The sequence below is a fragment of the Mytilus galloprovincialis genome, chromosome 4, assembly GCF_965363235.1.
Source record: "Mytilus galloprovincialis chromosome 4, xbMytGall1.hap1.1, whole genome shotgun sequence".
Lineage (NCBI taxonomy): Eukaryota > Metazoa > Mollusca > Bivalvia > Mytilida > Mytilidae > Mytilus > Mytilus galloprovincialis.
Genome location: NC_134841.1, coordinates 18,812,654 through 18,832,606, shown reverse-complemented (window position 1 = coordinate 18,832,606; position 19,953 = coordinate 18,812,654). Strand labels below are relative to the sequence as shown.

The 19,953-nt window shown below is 33.6% G+C and overlaps 1 protein-coding gene across 1 annotated transcript; it reads left to right on the top strand.

Annotated features, from left to right (window-relative positions):
• Positions 1-123: 123 nt before the first annotated feature.
• LOC143071542 (uncharacterized) lies at positions 124-8,378 on the top strand. Its single transcript, XM_076245909.1, has 7 exons — positions 124-334; positions 4,407-4,939; positions 5,280-5,355; positions 5,824-5,968; positions 6,602-6,784; positions 7,214-7,361; positions 7,743-8,378. The coding sequence occupies exons 1-7, from the start codon at positions 219-221 to the stop codon at positions 7,964-7,966; spliced, it is 1,425 nt and encodes a 474-aa protein (XP_076102024.1). The 5' UTR covers positions 124-218; the 3' UTR covers positions 7,967-8,378.
• Positions 8,379-19,953: the final 11,575 nt, after the last annotated feature.

Sequence of the window (19,953 nt, the reverse complement as noted above, 5' to 3'; positions counted from 1 at the left end):
TTTCAAGCGTTTTGTTGACAGATACGAAAGGGTTTTTCCCAGTCTTTCGGAATCGATGACTTTTACTTAATTGTGATTGGAAAACACGAGTGAAGGTACGAACAAATTCCAGGTACTGACCAGGTAAAACTTCCACGAATTATGATTAATTTCGACGAAAATAAAATCCTTGTCATGGCTAAAAATAGAAAATAAACACTACCTGGGTATATAGCACCATGGCAGAAGGTGGACAAAACATAGAAACAAAGAGTAACGCTGAAGGAAACACGATGACAAGCCACGAAGAGACCGAAGATGTCGCGATGCTTCAACTTTTACAGAAAATGAAAAGGTACATCATTTTATTATATTTTAGATTTTATTTATAAATAATACTTTCATGGTAAAGGGAAAGCGTACATGTCCTTGACTGTAATACCATAGAAAAGTAATAGAAATGGAATCGTCAATCACTTTATTTGTTATTTTATTTTTTAACATGATGTATAAAAAAGCATTACAGATATGCAACAATTTAACATGTTTAATTGACTGGATATTGATTTTGCCAGTCACACATTCGCATATTGGCGACAACCCGCTAAATGGGGAACTATTCCGCAAATGAGTAAATTGATCTACATTTATTATAATTATATTATCTGAGAATTAATATTATATGTCTCTGATGTTATTTATTGTGTATTATATAAAAAAAAAAATTAAAGACTGGATACTTTAATTTAAGTAATTGTTTGTTTGTGTTTGTGAGTTATAATAAGTATTCAAATGTGTAGTCCAGGGAGGGGATCCAGACATTTTTTAAAAGGGGGATTTCAACCCAGGATTAAGAGGTGGTTCTATATATATGTCCCCATTCAAATGCATTGGTCATAAAAAGGGGGTCCATTAAGGATGTACACCTCTGAGAAGCTAAAAATTTCTAGAATTAAACTTTTTTTCTTAACTGGATTTTTGGGTTTATATGACTGTAACAAAATAATTGGTGAAGAAAAAATCATATGGTGGTGCACTTCTTCTTTTGCTACGGCCCTTTGAAAATGCCCAATTGTGATGATTTTCCCATTTTTCATTGATTTTTACCTATTTTTGGGCTATTCTCGAGAAAAAAATCACAGTTCCACAATTAAACTTTTTGTCATACTTTCTATAAAGATGAAGTGGACCAATCTGAATAAATTTTACTCACAAAAACTATAGGTATTTGTTTAAAATTTACCATGCTTTCAATTTTGTATTTTTGTGATTTTCTCAGTTTTAAAAACAAAATGCATATTATTCCAAATTTTTTGTTATAAATGATTGAAAAAATACATATCTAAAAAATTTGAAAAGACCAAAATGATTTTGGATGTACATGATTCTTGTAAAATCATTTTTAGTGGAAGAAGACGTCAAGTCTTCTGAAGACTTAAGGGGCTGACCATTGGCATTGAGTCTCCGTATGCCGCATTCATTTCGTGTATTACAATTTCAAAACAACTTAGATTCCTGACACCGATTTTTACACATGATTAGGCATCTGAATCATTTAATTTGTAAATTATGATTGTAAAACAATCACTATCGTAAATATGACCCTTTTATTTATGTAAATTATTAGATTTCATCTCATCCACATGAACGTTATTTGTTTACTTGTAACAGGATGTTTTAACTGTAGATATTTGTATTACGCATGCGTGAATTTGGTATCGGGACAACTCGCCCTGTTTACAAGTTCGCCCTTGAAGTTACGAATTTGCAATCCTGCAGACAAGAAGATTTTGTTTTTATATAAATAAAAAAGATATATAAAGTGTTGTCTTTATTCATGGTTTTCTTTTGTCATGTGAATTAGATGCCCTTCGTAACATACATGTGAACCTCCCGTTTAGGAGAAAAAACTCCCGTGTATGAAATTTTTCAGACGCCATATTTGATCATTTCTTACTACTGTACGGGTGTAATTGACACCTGTGTTAAATTTTACCTGAACATCAAAGAAGATGTATAATTATATGGCTTCACTTGACAGCTTGGGTGTCAAACATACTGGTAATCAACGATGTTTACCTCCGGCTAACTGCCGTTGTGTTATCAAAACGATGTGTATTGGAAATATTGAAATACTTTTTTGTTACTTCCCTTTGTTTTATCCTGTTTTCAGTTATTTTGCTTTTAAAAATGTAAATTGTAAAAAGACTATAAATGATTAATATTTTAATCAAATAATCATAAAAGGATGTTGATTAAATGAATTTAAATGATTTTGGACAAATAAAAAAATTAAAATTTATAAATTATTTTAGCAATCTAGACCTCCTTTCAAGGATTAAATTGAAGTTTATATCATAATTTTGTTTACAACAGTATGTTTTTTAAATTAATTTACGATGTTGCAAATATACATGTGGAGCTTATTTCTTTCTTATTTGTCTATACATTTACAAATGATAAGGAGATGAAGACATGAACAAAAATATATACAGATAAGATATATAAATATAATGATTCATTTGCTAGCAGTGAACAATCATTTGTCAAAAACAAAACAAAACAAAACAAGAAACAGATTCTTCTTATTATTTTATTTTATTCAAATAGAGAGGCAATAATGGAACTATAAACATTACAATTTGATGGAAATTTGAAGAAAAAACACAATTTCTACATCATTTGGTTACATTTATGACAAAATTTATGTCGATAAAAAAACATGATGTTTTGACCATTCAGTACTTAACCCTTTCCTCCATAATGACGCTTTTTGACGCCACCCCCTTTACTCCATAATGACGCCTTTTGACGCCTGTGTAGTACCTCAGTTGAAACACTTTGACTACAAAGTGTCTGCAGTAGACTCAATAAAATTTGTATCCAATATGAAAAGGAATATCATAGGAATATTCTACTTAAATTTATTTAATGAAATATTTGTTTTTTTGCAATGCATTTTAATACTTTAAAGCCTATTTTCAGCATTTTATTGAAAAATTCTATTTTGTGTTCATTTTTTACAGTGGGTTGTGATGATCTTCCAGTTAGGTTACCCTCATTTGGAGTGTTGTTCCCAACCTGTTAAAGGTCCATCTTTGTGCATAATTCAAAATTGGAAATTTCAACAAGCATCTAATATTCTTAATCTGGAAAATAAACCCTGGTCTGCTAGCTTCATGTATATTTTTTCTACCGATTTAATATATAACTAGAATCATGCAAACAGACTTAAGGAAAAGGCATGTAAGTTCATCATACAAATATGACACTTTTTCTAGACAAACCAGATCTTGCAAAATACGTCGCTAAAAATTGTAACCTTTAAAATTGTTGTGCAGTAAAAACCCATATGGGAACTTTCAAAAGTTGGCAGGTATGTAACAAGTCTTACTATTTTTATGCTCCATTTATGGGCAATATGTTTTCTAGTCTGTCCGTCCGTCCTGCTTCTGGTTATAAAGTTTATGGTCGAGGTAGTTTTTGATGAAGTTGAAATCCAATCAACTTGAAACTTAGTACACATGTGTTCCTCTTGATATGATCTTCTTAATTACTGCCAAATTAAAGATTTTACCTAATTTTCATAGTCAACTGAACATAGAAAATGATTGTACGGATGGGAAATCCATGTACTTATGACCTTTTCTTGTTTGAAGAAAAAAAATACATTTTAACGATAATGGAACAAAGCAGCCTGGGTAAGTGGGGCTGCTTTTATGGTAATTCAAGTTACCTTTTATTCACCTTCTTCCACTTCAGAGCTATCAGCTCTTTGATTTGTATCCCTCACCCATTTTCTCAAAATTTTGGCTAAAAATACTGACTTGATTGGTCATAAAATTTGAAAAACTGTATTACTCAAAAACCATTAATTGTGAATACACAATTTTTTCACAAATTTATGTTTGATTATAATATTTCTAAAATTCATTGATATTTTCCACTTCTATCACATGTTTTGGAAATAATTCAAGAACGAGATTTCAACGAGACTGAACGAGACTGAAAAGTCAGAAGAATACATCCTTAAGTATAAATGTGTATTTTAAAGTTGTTTTTTTTTTGTTTTTTTTTTTTATAGTTCTTGCTTATAAGTGATAAATATATATCTCTCATTTTAGGGATATTTACTCATTTGGAGAACAATCCACCATTTTAAGGTTGTAAGATTCTTTCAACAAAGTATTTTTGGACCTCATTCAAAAATCATATTTTTTATATATGTATGCTGATAAGGAACTATATTTTTTTTAAATATAAATATTGAATACCTGTATAAACCAAGCATTTTATTATTTTATTACTTTGTAGTCTACATACAATAGATTTAAGGGAAAATAAGAAACATTTATGTTTATTGAGTAACTTTTATAGAATGGTTGCTTGTATAAGATGTTGACAAACTTTGATACTTCTATTTACAGTGATAGAATGCATGAACTGAGACAGATACAGCAGGGTGAGCGACCAGTTACAGGAACAGATTCAAGGGATAACATCAACTCATTTTTTGCCAAAAGACTAGATGCCCAAGCTGCAGCTCAAGGAAAAGAAAATGTTCCAGTAAATGTAGATGATGTTGAAGAACATAGGCCAGACACAGTGGTTGTTGAAATCCAAGGATTAGTAGATCAGCATAGAGTTTCCAATGTTTTGACAACAAATTTTAGACGTCGACTGGAAAACATAATCAGAGGGTCAATTTCAACTGTCACAAGAAATAATTCTCCAAGACCTTCGCCCCAAAGTTCAGCAAGACCTACCCCTTCTCCACAAAATTCAGAACGTCAATCCCCTGTACCAGCACCAAGGTCTAGTACCACTCCTCCTATATCTGGAAGTCAGTCACCAGTACCACAACCACGATTGAGAAATACTGCCATTCCACAACACGTTGCCGATGTTACAGATCGTAGTAGAAGTAACAGTCTTGCTAGTACAAACAGCAGTAGTTCATGTAGGTTCCATTTTATTCATCTCATTTTACTAACATATATATCATTGATTTTAAATCAGGAAGAAACAGAAATTTTGTAGCTTCTGCATCATTATATATATACTCTGACAGACATGCAAGAATAATGTTTTAATGATGCTGTTACATTATCAAATTAAAAAAAAATTTGCAATAGCATAATTAATATGCTTAATACTGAAATATAAATATTACTTGCTTGAATTGATTTGAATTTATAGCGTAAAAAAGATGTTCTTAAAATAGTTATTTTATACTGTATACATGATGATGATGATTAAACTTCAAGAATGATGCTGACTTTACTATTATATAATTTCAGCTGAGACTGAAACAACACCAATAAATGCTCCAATTCCACCATTTTTTGAACGTATGGTTCCACAAGAGTATTCAGGGTAAGTTTGTTTCACAATACCATGATCTAATAAATGTCCAAATATATTTCTTAAATGGTTATACAAATTTTCATTTAAACAGGATGCTGAAGAGATAAGATAAATGTCATCTGTTTTGTTTTTGGCTCCCTTTCTCTTCATATTATATTATTTATAATCATTCAAACTGTCAGAATTGACGACTAATTGTAACAAGTATCTAAAGCAGAGTTTCCTTATTTATTTTTTAAAAGCTGATTTTTAAATAATATAAATTTAATTAAGAACGCACACAGATTTGTGAGATAAAGTTAAGAAGAAGGCAATCCAACAATAACACTACCATAAATATATATGTGTATGTACTAGAAAGGTCGTACATTCTCTCACTTAAAATCAGTTGAAAAACCATTTAACATACAATTTATAGGATATTGGTTTGTTGTGCAATGTTTTATATATGTATTAATTTAAAATATTTTTTATCAGGCCAAATCTACCCATGACTTTGGAGAACATAGAAAGCCTGCACAGGGAAAATGTTGTTCAAGAAATCAGTGAATTAGTTCATAGACAGCTGGTTACATCATCTTTAGAAAGCACATTTAGAAATGTTCTGGAAATTACAATGCAGGTACATATATCACTTTGCTTAACATGTACCGTATTACAGTTTATTTTCGCGGGTGCAAAATTTTATGATTTTCATTGAATAAGGTATACAAAATATTTTGGCAGTTATTATTTTGGTGGATTTAAAAAATTTGTCTGACAATACCTTTGCATATGCACATTTGAATTGGCAGAATTTATTTGGCGATTTTTTTCTATCCGTAAAAATAAACGAAAATGGCACTCTGAAAATAACCAGCTATATGATATGGAATACAAATGTATGAATAGAAAAAAAGGTGGTGAATATGTCAATGAGATATAGCAAACTTACAACTTTAAAGACCAAGGTCAGATTAAAACATTGTATATTATTAGCATTAATTTAGGTTAAGAAATTAAATGGTTATAGAGCTTAAGTTAATTTTTCACACCAACCTTGTTACTTTTGATTTGTAATTTAATTTGATAATGATATAGAAAGAAGATGTTGTATGCTTGACAATGGGACAACAATTCACCAGATACAAAATGACATGGATTGGATTAATTTTGTTTTCTATTAAAAATCAGAAGTGTACAGAGCTGGTCCTTACATGTTTATTGCATTCTATATTTTAAGATCATATTTGAATGAGTTTTACAAATTTTTCAGGACAGACTCGGTCAAAGTGGTACTGATGGCCAAAGAGTTCAAGAGTTTGTTAGAAGTATTCATCCAACTCAACCCATCCAAAGAAATGATTTCTCTAACATTGGACTTCCACCACCAGGAAATGATAACTGGGACAACATCTCTATTACCAGTGTCAGTGCTCATGCTGTTCCTTATACACAGGTAATTATAATATTTCATTCTCGGGTATCTGTATGCCATTTAATAATATGAACTGAAATAAGACATTATTGAGACAGCTTAAATTTGAAAATACTTAAGATTCTTTCTGTCTTTCATCTTTATACTGGTGCATGCTATTCATAACATTTTATTCTTGTACCATGTGAAAACTAGAATAACATTTAACAAGGTAGTTAAAAATAAAGCACATTTTGCATTTATACATGAACAGTGTTATAGCATCAAAGTTGATAATCACAGTCCATACTTTTTTTAAAACTTCCTGTTCTACAATAAAATAATAACCTGAGTTTCCTATGGTACATAAAATAATAATTATAATCAATTTTATCTTCAAAACTTTGTGTGTGTCATTGTAACCTGTCTATGTGATCTTCTCTGTGTAATGTTGTTTAATTTTTATTTCAGTCTCACTTGCACATGAGCAGAGAAATACATAGCTTAAAGAGTCAATTAGAAGAGATGAAGAATATGATGAAGCTCAGTTTTGACCTTCAACTTGACATCCAGAGAGCAATCAGACAAGAAGTTTCTGCAGCTTTAGCACAAGTTCAAGGTTAGTTATTGCAAAATCAATTATTTAATTGTATATCCATTAGAGTATAGGCATAATGATAAAAATAAGAAGATTTCTTAATTTTAGATTAAAGACTCAATGAAAATAGGTGAAATTGCATCTTATACGCCTTCCATATTTGACTGCACTAAAAAGAAGTTATCTCCCATTGTTACAAATAGTTTTTGGTCTTTACTGCTATCCACAGGACAGATCATGATCGTATCTTTCTGAATTTGAAAGACTAGGAATATTTTGTTGCTAAAACAACCTTATAAAAATAAAAACTACAGTGTATACATGAGAAATGACTGCAGTAACTATTTACTATTGATTAACGAAATCTTTCAGTTTAAATACAATTATCTTTGTTTCTTTCAGTTGGAGCTGAAGGTGGAACTCCTCTGAAAAAATGTAAACCAGTCAGTGACACTCACTGCTTAATATGTTTGGACAATCACTCTGACTCTGTGCTATATCAGTGTGGCCATATGTGTGTATGTTATGCTTGTGGACGCCATCTGATGTCACGAAATGCCAAATGTCCAGTGTGCAGAGCCCCAATCAAAGACATAATCAGAGCTTATAAAAGTAATGAAGATTAATTGAGCTGTCTGAAAATTTGACTGACAATTGATTTTTGGTTGAAAAGACTACATTTAAGTCTTTTTAATTCGTATCATTGTGTTGTTGTCTTATGAACACATCAGGTGTTTTATAGAGAAGGGTAAATAGGCTTTATATTTAATGAAAAAAAGATGGCTTTATATTTTAATGAAATATGCTAAGTAACAATGAATGAAAGTAGAGTTAGTGAATGTGATGAATTGGTTATTTTATGATTGAGTACTAATTGAATGTGATGAATTAGTTATTTTATGATTGAGTACTCATGTGTATAAATCTTCCATTAATGAATTGGAATAAGTGCAATATTGTATAGAATGTTGATAATATTGATGTTATTTGTTAGAATTTATAATGTTAAGATATTAAAAAAAAATAATAATTGAATAATGATTTGTGTTATTTGCGAAGTGTGGATTTGTTGGGCATGTACCTGCAAATGTCTGCTTTAAATAGATTTTCACTGGTCAGATTATTTAAAAGTTCATCTGGCATGTCTGGTGGAAGCCCAGTATGAGATTTTATATTCAACAATTGCTTGGCATCCATGATATAAGTGGTTGTCTACAATCCTTTCAAAGATTATCTCTCAAACCAAATTCAAATAGAGGTTTACTAGATTGATCCTAACAGTAGAAATAAGAAAATATGGTATGAGTGCCAATCAGACAACTCTCCATCCAATTCACAACTTTCAAAACCAACAGTCTAATCTATATCAAAACCCGAAAAAATAATCACTTATGAACCACATCAACAAAGACAACCACTGAATATCAGATTCCGGACTTAGGACAGGTGCATAAAACGCAAAGTGTTTAAACGTTTTCATAGGTACCAACCTTCACCCTTACTTGAAACAAAAGTGTAGCATCACAATATTACCTTGATTATAGTTCATTAGCCCTCTACATGCCAATCTAAAATCAGAGTATTGTTTTGCACTCAATCAGTGAGTTTGTTTGGTAATTATTACACATTTTATTCTGTATGGCTTTTATTGATTAATTGGTTCACTGTTTGTTATCTGGGCTCTCTTTTAATCTTTACTGATTACTAAAGAGTACAAAATTTGTGCTCTAAATGATATATCTGTATTTTGATTGGTTGATCTCGTAGTACAATAATCATGCGCAAAATTTTATGAACACAATGCCTGTAATGCAGTCACATCATAAGGAGTTGCTGATCCGTTAAATTATGTTGCAGTAATTTTGTCGAAGTTGCAGCCCCAAAATATAAAAAATTGCTTTGAAATCTCATATTTCCAAACGTTTTTGCTGTAATATCTTAATCTTTTGATAACATGTTTAGTAAAAGTCATACTATAATAAGTTACAGGTCAAGTTTCAGTTTCTTTATATAACCTTTTAGAAAAATCTTCTCTGAAACTTCTGAGCTATAAAAATAAACATTTTGGTACAAAAAGATTTTTATGCCCAATTTATGGGCATTGTGTTTTCTGATCTGTGCGTCCATTTGTCTGTTTCGTCCGTGTGTCTGTCCCACTTCATTTTAAAGTTTTTGGTCGAGGTAGTTTTTGATGAAGTTGAAGTCCAAATAATTTAACACTAAGTACTAATGTTCTTCATGATGTGATCTTTCTAATTTAATGCCAAATTGGAGATTTAACCTAATGTTCACGGTCCACAGAATATGGTGCGGATCCGGCATCTGTGTACTATGGACACATTCTTGTTTCTATTATCTTGAAAACGGCTAAAGATGGAGACTCAGACAATCTGAAATTTTCAAATTGAGTATTTCTTTAAGAATTGATACACTTTAATGACGATGTTTCCAATTTTCAGATTAACTTGTATCTTTGAAAATTATAACAGAAAAAGAGAAACTAAACTGGATGAAAATCAGTAAGACATTACCTGCAAATCAGCTACACTGCTGAAATTGCCAGTCCATCCCTTATATATGAGTAACTGCCATTAAATGACAATTTTCATATGTTACTAGTTATTGACCTAGCAAGTCGATATATATATCATTTAATCTGCACGGTTTGGGTGGCCCTAATTAACCCGGGTGAAAGGGTCATTCCGACCATGCAGATTAAATGATATATACCGATTTGGTTGGTCAATAACTGTTGAATACATGACGTCATGCATTTACGTGCATTTCGGAAATATGCGGACGATAATCCGCAAAGTACGGCTCCTAGAAAAGTGTAAAGAAATGAGAAAATACGCATTTATGTAGTTAAAGGTTAGTAAGTACTAAATTATTAACTTTTTTTCTATTTAGGCTTCTTCCCAGATTTACATTATTTTGAGAATTGTGATTTAATGGAAGATTTTTTTTATCGTTTAAATTTATTCTCAATTTTGATTTAAATTAGTGACGATTTAGAAATTGACATATTGTGTAGACACCTATATATTGTTAAAAACTATACTATATGATGTACTTAGTATGTTTTTGTGGTTTAATTGCTGTCCTATAGACGTACATCGCCTACAGTTTTAGTTCCGTTTGGTCACTTTTGGTAATCGGCGTATGATCATAACTGAAAGGGTTATTGAGTATAATAGTTGAATTGCCTTTCGTTTCCTCAATAATATGCGTATGTGTGTATATATATATGCCTTCTGATTGACTATTTTGGAGGAGGGAGGGGGGTAAAAGATTAAAAAATGAAACATTTTTTTTCTGTTTTCTTAATATTTTAAATTCATGTACATCTTTCCTCTTTCTGAATTTAAAATATTAAATGATTAGCAAAACAAGAATTATAGTAAATCAACATTGCCGAAACACGAGGTATTATCCTTAAAGCCGATTTTCCATTTTTTGCCTTTAAGTTATATCTTGAAAAACTATAGTAGATAGAAAGAAGTTTAAAAACTGTGCACCAGTTGACATGTTCTAAATCGTAGATGTTTACTTATGTTATGAGTTTTAAGTGCACTTTGAAATTTTACCATGTTTTTGCATTTTGGACCAGAACTATAGAACTAAAGAACAAAAGCACAAACGTAAAGAAGATAATCGAAAAGAAAACTGGTGGAAATTTTCGTCTGGAAAAGTTCGAAACATGATTGGAACGGGCTCTAAACTAGCTTTCAGTAATTGCCAGTACGCAGCTTATATCTGGTATCTTGTGTTTTTGTGTTTTTTGTAATTAAGGTTTTTAGTGTGCTTAGTATATATACCGATGAGTGGAGCCTTTATCAATGACCTTCAACAATGATCGAAATAAAGACCGCACAGAAAGATATAAAATTGGAAAACAATTTACGACAGAAAACTGACGGCAATATACTCTAGACAAACGGCTCCATCAATAGGACATATTTTGTGTGCTATTCTACAAGCTGATTAAACTTGAAACAAGACTTATCGCAACTTGCGTTACCATCCGAAACTATCATTAATGCAGCGAAACCGCATGCCTATAGTTTGATAAGTTTGGGTGCAGTTTTGCAAATTGTGATTTCTAGTTACCTAGTCCAAAGGGCTTTTGTGAGATTTTGCTATCACTTGACGCGTCTGTCGTCGTTGATCATCATAGCAGTCTTTTGGCCATAATTTTTACAAAAAATTTCTCTGAAATCTTCTCTGAAACTACTGCATGGGCCAAATGACAGCAAACTTGGCCACCTTTTTCGTTAGGGTATAAATTTGTTATAAAAATGCGTCCGATAATCCCGTTTGCCAAACATCATGACAGACAAGGCTTTCCATAATAGATCATAGACCTTAATGCACTTGAAGTATTGTATTCTGATCATCTTGTAAATTGTTGCTGATGCAAAAATCTGACGAAAGAAAAAATATTCCAAATGTCAAGGTCTACCTACTAATCACTTAAAGAAGTTATTGCCCTTAAATCACGATTTTCACCATTTTTTACATATGGCATTTTTGCTGTTTTTTATTGAAGAAAATTTAGTAGAAAGGTGAAAACTGCAAAATTGATTAGCATGACAAGAAAACAAATAATTCAGCATGGCCAAAATCAACAGTCAAATCCTTATAAGAGCTTTGCCCTTAAAAGATAGTTTTTTTCCCCGACATTGAAACACATTTGTACTGTATGAATAAAAATGTACGAGCACTAAAAACGGGCCAGGCAATTGCAAGTTGTGCGTGCAACAGCGCGCGACACCAACAGTTTGTCTGAGATGTTAGAGTAAGACACCATGAATTGGCAACCTAACAGAACGTCGACCAAGAACATGGCTAATAATGTTTCGTGACAAAATTGTTAATTAAGATATTCAATGACATCCCATCGCAAAATTTATTACAGCATAGGGTTCAGCATAGTCAGTCTACTACCAGATTCAGCATCCAATGGGCATATAGACTCCTATCCTATACAGATAAATTCAATGCAATAAAGACAGCTACAAATTCTATTTCTTTTGTCAAAGCATTAAGACTGGAACAAATTCACCTCTGACATTTATTACAATACTACCTACTGAGAAACCTGAAGTCAAGGGTGAACTCACTCGCGATGTGCTCCTTGATAATTATGCCGCAGCAACAACTGAAATAAACAGGCATCTTTTCGTTATCTTTAACAACAAAAATAAAGAAAATAAATGTAATACCAAAAATTAAAATAAGAAATGTTTAAACTAAAAACATTTTTTTTTTTATTAAAATTGATAATAAATCGTTTGCATATAACATCAGCATATGTGTACAATGAATTGAGTTTGTAGGAAATAAAATTATTTATTCCGTTTGCTTGATTTAAAATGAAACTTATCCAGATGGATGACATATGGATTAGGAAGCCTTTTCGTTTTGGGTGAATTGGTTAGAGGTCAGAGTCAATTTCACTGTAACTTTAGAATGGGACTATTATATAATGTCCCAGCTTAAGATGGAAACACTTTCCGTATATATATATAGTAACTTGAGTTTCACTTACTTGATTGGAAATAATCTACACAGATGTAAGATAAAGAAAAGATCAGGAAAGGATACGAAGCATATTGACTAGTTTTTGGCCGAATAGGTCAAAAGTGTCAATGTTAACTTGGCAATTTGTAAAAATGAATATGAAAATGTCACAAGATAATGTATGTAAGCATTGTCATTTATACAAATCACCAATAAATTCATTTTCAGCAGAAAACAATATGGACCATAATTAGGGAGCAACTATTAAGCTTTTAAATAAAGGTAGGTTTTTTGTTCGAGTTCAACGCTATCAATCAAAATTATTTAGTCAAATTTTAACACGCCGGAGAAGGTATTGGCAAAATATGGATGGACAAATATTTGTTTTCCCTCTGCTTGATAAATCATCAATTTTTGAATCAAAAGATATTTTTAAGAAGAAAAAAACATACCCCGGTCACTATGAATAAAGGCAACAGTAGTATCCCAGATAGCAATACTTTGTTGGGCCAACATTGGTGATTGGTTGGCACTGTTGGTGAATAGTTGGCGTTGGCAGCACAACAAGAAACCGACGTTGGCCCAACAAAACTCAGCCAACAGTTATTTTGACACTATTGGCCCCTTGTTGGCCCAACAAAACTCAGCTAACAGTCATTTCGACACCATTGGCCCCTTGTTGGCCCAACGACTTTCCGCCAACTGTCATTTTGGTGTTATTGGCCCAATGTTGGCCCAATATTTTCTTACCAACTGTTATTTAAGTAGCTTGCCCAACGATATTTGACTTACTTTATCCATTGATTCAGTGTAAGATCTTCTGACTGAAACTACTGAACCAATTTTAATCGAACTTTATTTGAATGATTCTAGGTTATCGTAGAGAATATAGATTGTGTTTGAAGGGCATTGAGGACTTAGTAAAAAATTAAATAATAAAGTCTTACCAAATAGGACTATTTTAAACCGTCTGTGCCAAGAGCTAGAAAATTCTTAGTACTTTGAATAATTCAAAAGTTTTTAAAACAGTATTTATAAAAAAAAACAACATATCATTGATATCAGGGGCGGATGCAGGAATTTTCGAAAGGTGGGGTGCTAACCCAGGGCAAAGGGGGGGGGGGGGAGGGGGTGCAAAACATATGTCCCGATACAAATGCATTGATCGGCAAAAATAAAGGGGGGGGTGCGCTACCCCGGACCCCCACCCCCCCCCCCCCCCCCCCTGGATCCGCCACTGGATATTTAATGACAATATTGAAATATGAGCCAACATTGTGCCAAATATTATTTCAAAATGCGAACCAAAAAATGTGCTCTTCATTCTCTTTATCTACTATTTTCAAATCTGTGTAGTCATTTAAATGTATTTATCTTAATGTTTGAATAATTTTATGCACAAACAAAAAATACTTAAAACCAGCCCAAAAAAACAAATAAAATTTGAATATAGTTTCTGCAAATTGTTAATCTAGTCATCTAAATTCAGCTGCTCATTTGACACGAGTGTGATTTCACACTCTCCACATGACAGCCGAGATTGACCTACCAACATAATATACTTTATGTCATAGAGTTAAATATACCTTAATACATACTATGAAATGCATGAAAAACATGTTTGACAGACTAGACTAAAGCCATCGTTGGCGTACTGCTGTTCGACCGTCATTGGCCCAACATAATTTTAAAACTAGACGACGTTGGTAGACTGTTGGCAAATAGTTAACATTGTTGGCAGTTTGTTGGCAAATAGTTAACTTTGTTGGCATACTGATGTTGGGCCAACAAAGACCCAACATGTTGGGCCAACTGAGGGCCGATGAGCAAAATGACGTTGGCCCAACATAGTTTTCCAACGTTGGCCCAACAATGTTGCCAACAGAATGCCAACATTGGCCCAACACATGTTTGCTATCTGGGATACCGCTGTTCAAAACTCATAAATCCATGGACAAAAAACAAAATCGGGGTAACAAACTAAAACCGAGGGAAACGCATTAAATATAAGAGGAGAACAACGACACAACACTAAAATTTAAAACACACAGAAACGGACCAAGCATCAGACAAAATCCCACGAGAATAACAATTAAATATAATGTAACGGGAATGAGTTTTCCCGAGTTCACGGAATATTAGAAAACAGAATACGTCGTTAATAATAATATAGATTTAATATCAGCCAAATAATTTAAGCACAGTTTACAATGAATAATAATACTTTAAATGTTTAGAATGGCGAAATGAGACATAATGGTGGTTACAAACGTAGTCTTAATAAAAATATCAACCTGAAGAAGGTGATGTTCAGTGTTTTCTTTCTCAGTCAGTTCGTAAGTGCAGAACGCAAAACTATAGTCTGACGTCATCAGACCGGCACGGGCCGGTCCTACCGGAAGAAGACCGGTAGGCCCGGTAACCTCATAACTAGCTACGGCCAGTACGGCAGTTTAGAAGCTATTATACTTTTTCAAAGTGGTTTTTAATATGAATGATTTATAAGGTAAAACCAACCACCATTACACTCCCCCTCTCTTAAGACCTAATGTCGTCCCAACGATAAAATATTCAATAGAATAGATCAAAGTACATATAATATGAAAGCATGTAAGTAGATTTACCAAGTCCTTAATTATGTTTAACTTTAGCACTTAATTAACATCAAAGAAAATCAATAAAAAATTTCATTTCCAAAACTATTTACCTTGACTTCTATTTAAATTTCTTAAATCAATTTGAATTCCTAGAAATTTTTATCACATATTTCAATTTCAAATTCAACAAAATACAGTCAATTAACTTTTCCAACCAACTTTCTTAATAAATATATAAATAATGAACACTCAACAATTTCACAATAAGTCAGTCATATATAATAACTATAGTTCCACAAAACAAAAGAATTACGGTTCCATATGTCTGAATTGCTGGTCCTTCCATTTTAATTCGGCAAGTTCTGTGAGTAAACGGCGATTCTCCACCTCAACCTCTCTCCTCTTCTTTCTTTCGACCTCAAGTTTGGAACCCTCTTTCCTGATAGTCTCTAACCTTTCCTTAGCAACCTGCCTCGTCCTTCCCAGAGAGTCCATACTATTTGATAGGAATAAAAGATATAAAGATAACTCAGTCTCACTCTCTGGGATGGCAGGCAGCTGAATCGGAGGGTAATCCAGGCAGGACGTCTGGCTGGAACTTTCAGTAATAGCAATGGCAGAATACCCAATGGAGGTATTATAAGTCCTATCAATAGCTGTTGAAGTAGTAGCTGTACAAGTAGTCTCTGTTGCAGTAGTATCTGTAGAAGTGGTATCTGTTGATGTAGTATCTGTAGAAGTGGTATATGTAGCAGTAGTGTCCGTGGAAGTAGTATATGTTGCCGTAGTATCTGTAGAAGTGGTATATGTTGCAGTAGTGTCCGTGGAAGTAGTATATGTTGACGTAGTATCTGTAGAAGTGGTATCTGTTGCAGTAGTAGCGGTAGAAGTAGTGTAAGATCTTTTCTGATAATCAGACAAAGAAATTCTAGATGAAGTGTTTGGGAACTTCCTCGGAACTGACACTGTAAACTCAGGTCCATCATCCTCATTAGAAGGGTTGCCTGTAGCTGCTAGAACAGATGAAATTAGTGATATAGATGGAGTGGGTGATGATACCAGACGGACTGAAACTACGGAATTAGAGCCTAGGTGCTTAGTGGGATTCACATCTGAAGAAGCTGACTGCCGGTTAGAAATCACAACGGATGATAACTGCTTAGTAGACCTGACTGAAAGTGAAGGTGAATCCTGAGCAGCTTTGTCTGAAGGTGAAGGTGATACTTGCTTGGCTGAACTTGTGTTAGATGAATTTTCTCTCTCTGTTGATCCGGCAGAATCAGGTACCAACACTCTGTTTTTGTATATAAAAAAACCAGGGTCAATAAACCCTTTGTTGTTCCTTTGTGTTTTTTGGCATTTCTCTACGGCAGACTGTATCAATCTCATATCTGTCATATAATGTTGGCGAACCAAATGGATTTTGATGTCATGTTTCCTTCTACAGGACGCTAAACAACCGGCTACTGAACATTCATACTTCACACACTTCATAGTGTGTTTTTCCTCCCAATGTCTCTGATACTTGGTTCTGTTTTCAAAGGACTTAGCGCCACAATCTTCCACCGGACATTGCATATGGGCGTCAAGTTGGTTACCTATTCCCTATTCCCTATTCGTTACCTATTCCCTATTCCCTATTCGTTGCCTATTCGTTACCTATTCCCTATTCCCTATTCGTTACCTATTCGTTACCTATTCCCTATTCCCTATTCGTTACCTATTCGTTACCTATTCCCTATTCCCTATTCGTTGCCTATTCGTTACCTATTCCCTATTTCCTATTCGTTACCTATTCGTTACCTATTCCCTATTCCCTATTCGTTACCTATTCGTAACTTATTTGATTTTTAATATCCTTCCCCCTTTTTAATTATGGCATGGCATAGTTTAATATGGCTGCCGTTACCATGGAAACGGCACAATTGTGAAAAAAATGAGCTTTTGGTTTTTGGTGAACTGTTTGGATATGCTTCAACTCAGAATCATCATATTTTAAAACAATGTAGGTGCCCACTATATACAGGTGTTGGATGATTTTGGCGATCATTAGAACTACTATGTTGCCATGGAAACTACACCAAAATTTTCAAAATTCTCAAAATGCTCAAAACTTCATGAAACTTCACAGTAATGATGAGCAACATTGGAGTTGGAATTTACAAAATAGGTCTTGTTACCATGGAAACAATGCAAAAAGGTCAAAAATTTCAAAAATAAGAATTTTCCGCAAACTGGATGAAACTTTACAGGAATGGTAACTGGCATAGGCAGAGTTGGATTTTGAAGTTAGAATTTTTAAAATGGCCGCCGTAACCATGGAAACAGCAAAAATATCAAAAATTCAAAATGTTCAAACTTAATGAAACTTTGCAAAAATGTTACTAGACATCTGTAGATGCTCTCTTTGACTTTGGAATTGTCAAAATGGCTGTCGCTCACCTGGTAATAGGGGGAAGGGGTGCCTTCCGTTATTGCTAGCAATTACAAATCTAGTTGTTAATAGTCTTACATATGGTAATAGTTCTGAATTGGTTGAGGTAAAATGATCTTTTTATGACCTATTTATATGTGTTTGTGCTCAACCGATCCTTTTACTTCATGTTCGATACGATTTGTTCCTTACTTGTTTTTTATACGTTCTACCTTTTAACTGCTTTATGTCCGTATGTTTGAAGATGGATCTTGGTTCGACGGGATGAAATCACCGTGTTAGCGCTTGCGTAAAAACGAAGATGTGGTATGATTACCAATGAGACAACACTCCACATTAGACCAAAATGACACAGAAATTATCAACTATAGTTCACTGTACGGCCTTCAACAATGAGCATAGCCCAAACCGTGTAGTCACCTATAAAAGGCCCAGACATGACAACCTCATACAATTCAAACAACAAAACTGACGGCCGTATTTCATATACAAAAAAATAAACGGAAATATGTAACACAAAAACAAACGATAACTACTTAATTTCAGGCTCTTGTCTAGGGACAGGCACATACTTACATAATGTGGTAGAGTTAAACATGTAAGCAGGGTGTACATCGTTTCGGAGCATGCTATTACCTTGTTTAATTCGTTCCATCACTCGCTTATAATTCGCTTATAATACGTGTATCTTACGTTGCACCTTTTAAAACATGATTTTCAATTGTTTTGTTGTCTCTGGTGGAAGATTTGGGCTCTTAGAGGTGATATAACTCTATAAGTGCATTTGTATCCGTTCCAGCGGTCGGATAATACCCTGTTAAATATTCGTTACTAATTCGCTTTTAAAAAGTTTGTTGTACGTTGCACCTTTTAGAAAAGGATTTCCAATTGTGTTCATATCTCTGGTGGTAATAATGTGTTCTTATAGATGAAATACCCCTATAAGCGCATATGTACTCGTTCCAGCGATCGCTTAATACCCTGTTACCTATTCGTTACCTATTCGTTACCTATTCACTTATAGTACGTTTGTTGTACGTTGCACCTTTTAGAAAAGGATTTTCAATAAAATTCATATCTCTGATGGTAACAATGTGTTCTTAGAGATGAAATGACCCCATTAGAGCGCATGTACCCGTTCCAGCGCTCGGTAAATAACCTGTTACCTATTCGTTACTTATTCGCTTTTAATGCGCGGGGTACACGGTGCACCTTGAAATAAATCGTTTTTTAATTGTGTTCAGGTCTCTGGTGGTAAGAATGTGTTCTTAGAGATGAAATTACCCTATTAGCGCGCATGTACCCGTTCCAGCGCTCGGTTAATACCCTGTTACCTATTCGTTACCTATTCGTTACCTATTCGCTTATAATACATTTTTTTATACGTTGCACCTGTTAGAAAAGGATTTTCAATTATGTCCAGGTCTCAGACGGTAACAATGTGTTCTTAGAGATGAAATGACCCCATTAGAGCGCATGTACCCGTTCCAGCGCTCGTTAAATAACCTGTTACCTAGTCGTTACCTATTCGCTTTTAATGCGCGGGGTATACGGTGCGCCTTGAAATAAATCGTTTTTTAATTGTGTTCATGTCTGGTGGTAAGAATGTGTTCTTAGAGATGAAATGACCCTATTAGCGCGCATGTACCCGTTCCAGCGCTCGGTTAATACCCTGTTACCTATTCGTTACCTATTCGTTACCTATTCGCTTATAATACATTTTTTTATACGTTTCACCTGTTAGAAAAGGATTTTCAATTATGTCCAAATCTCAGACGGTAACAATGTGTTCTTAGAGATGAAATGACCCCATTAGAGCGCATGTATCCGTTCCTGCGCTCGGTAAATAACCTGTTACCTATTCGTTACCTATTCGCTTTTAATGCGCGGGGTATACGCTGCAACTTGAAATAAATCGTGTTTTAATTGTGTTCATGTCTGGTGGTACCAATGTGTTCCTAGAGATGAAATGACCCCATTAGAGCGCATGTACCGGTTCCAGCGCTCGGTAAATAACCTGTTACCTATTCGTTACCTATTCGCTTTTAATGAGCGGGGT

Excerpts from the sequence above, each read along its gene's own strand:
- LOC143071542 (XM_076245909.1), top strand. The coding sequence starts at position 219 with ATGGCAGAAGGTGGACAAAACATAGAAACAAAGAGTAACGCTGAAGGA. Across the intron at positions 5,356-5,823 it reads GTTCCACAAGAGTATTCAGG|GCCAAATCTACCCATGACTT; the intron begins GTAAGTTTGTTT and ends ATTTTTTATCAG. Across the intron at positions 6,785-7,213 it reads ATGCTGTTCCTTATACACAG|TCTCACTTGCACATGAGCAG; the intron begins GTAATTATAATA and ends TTTTTATTTCAG.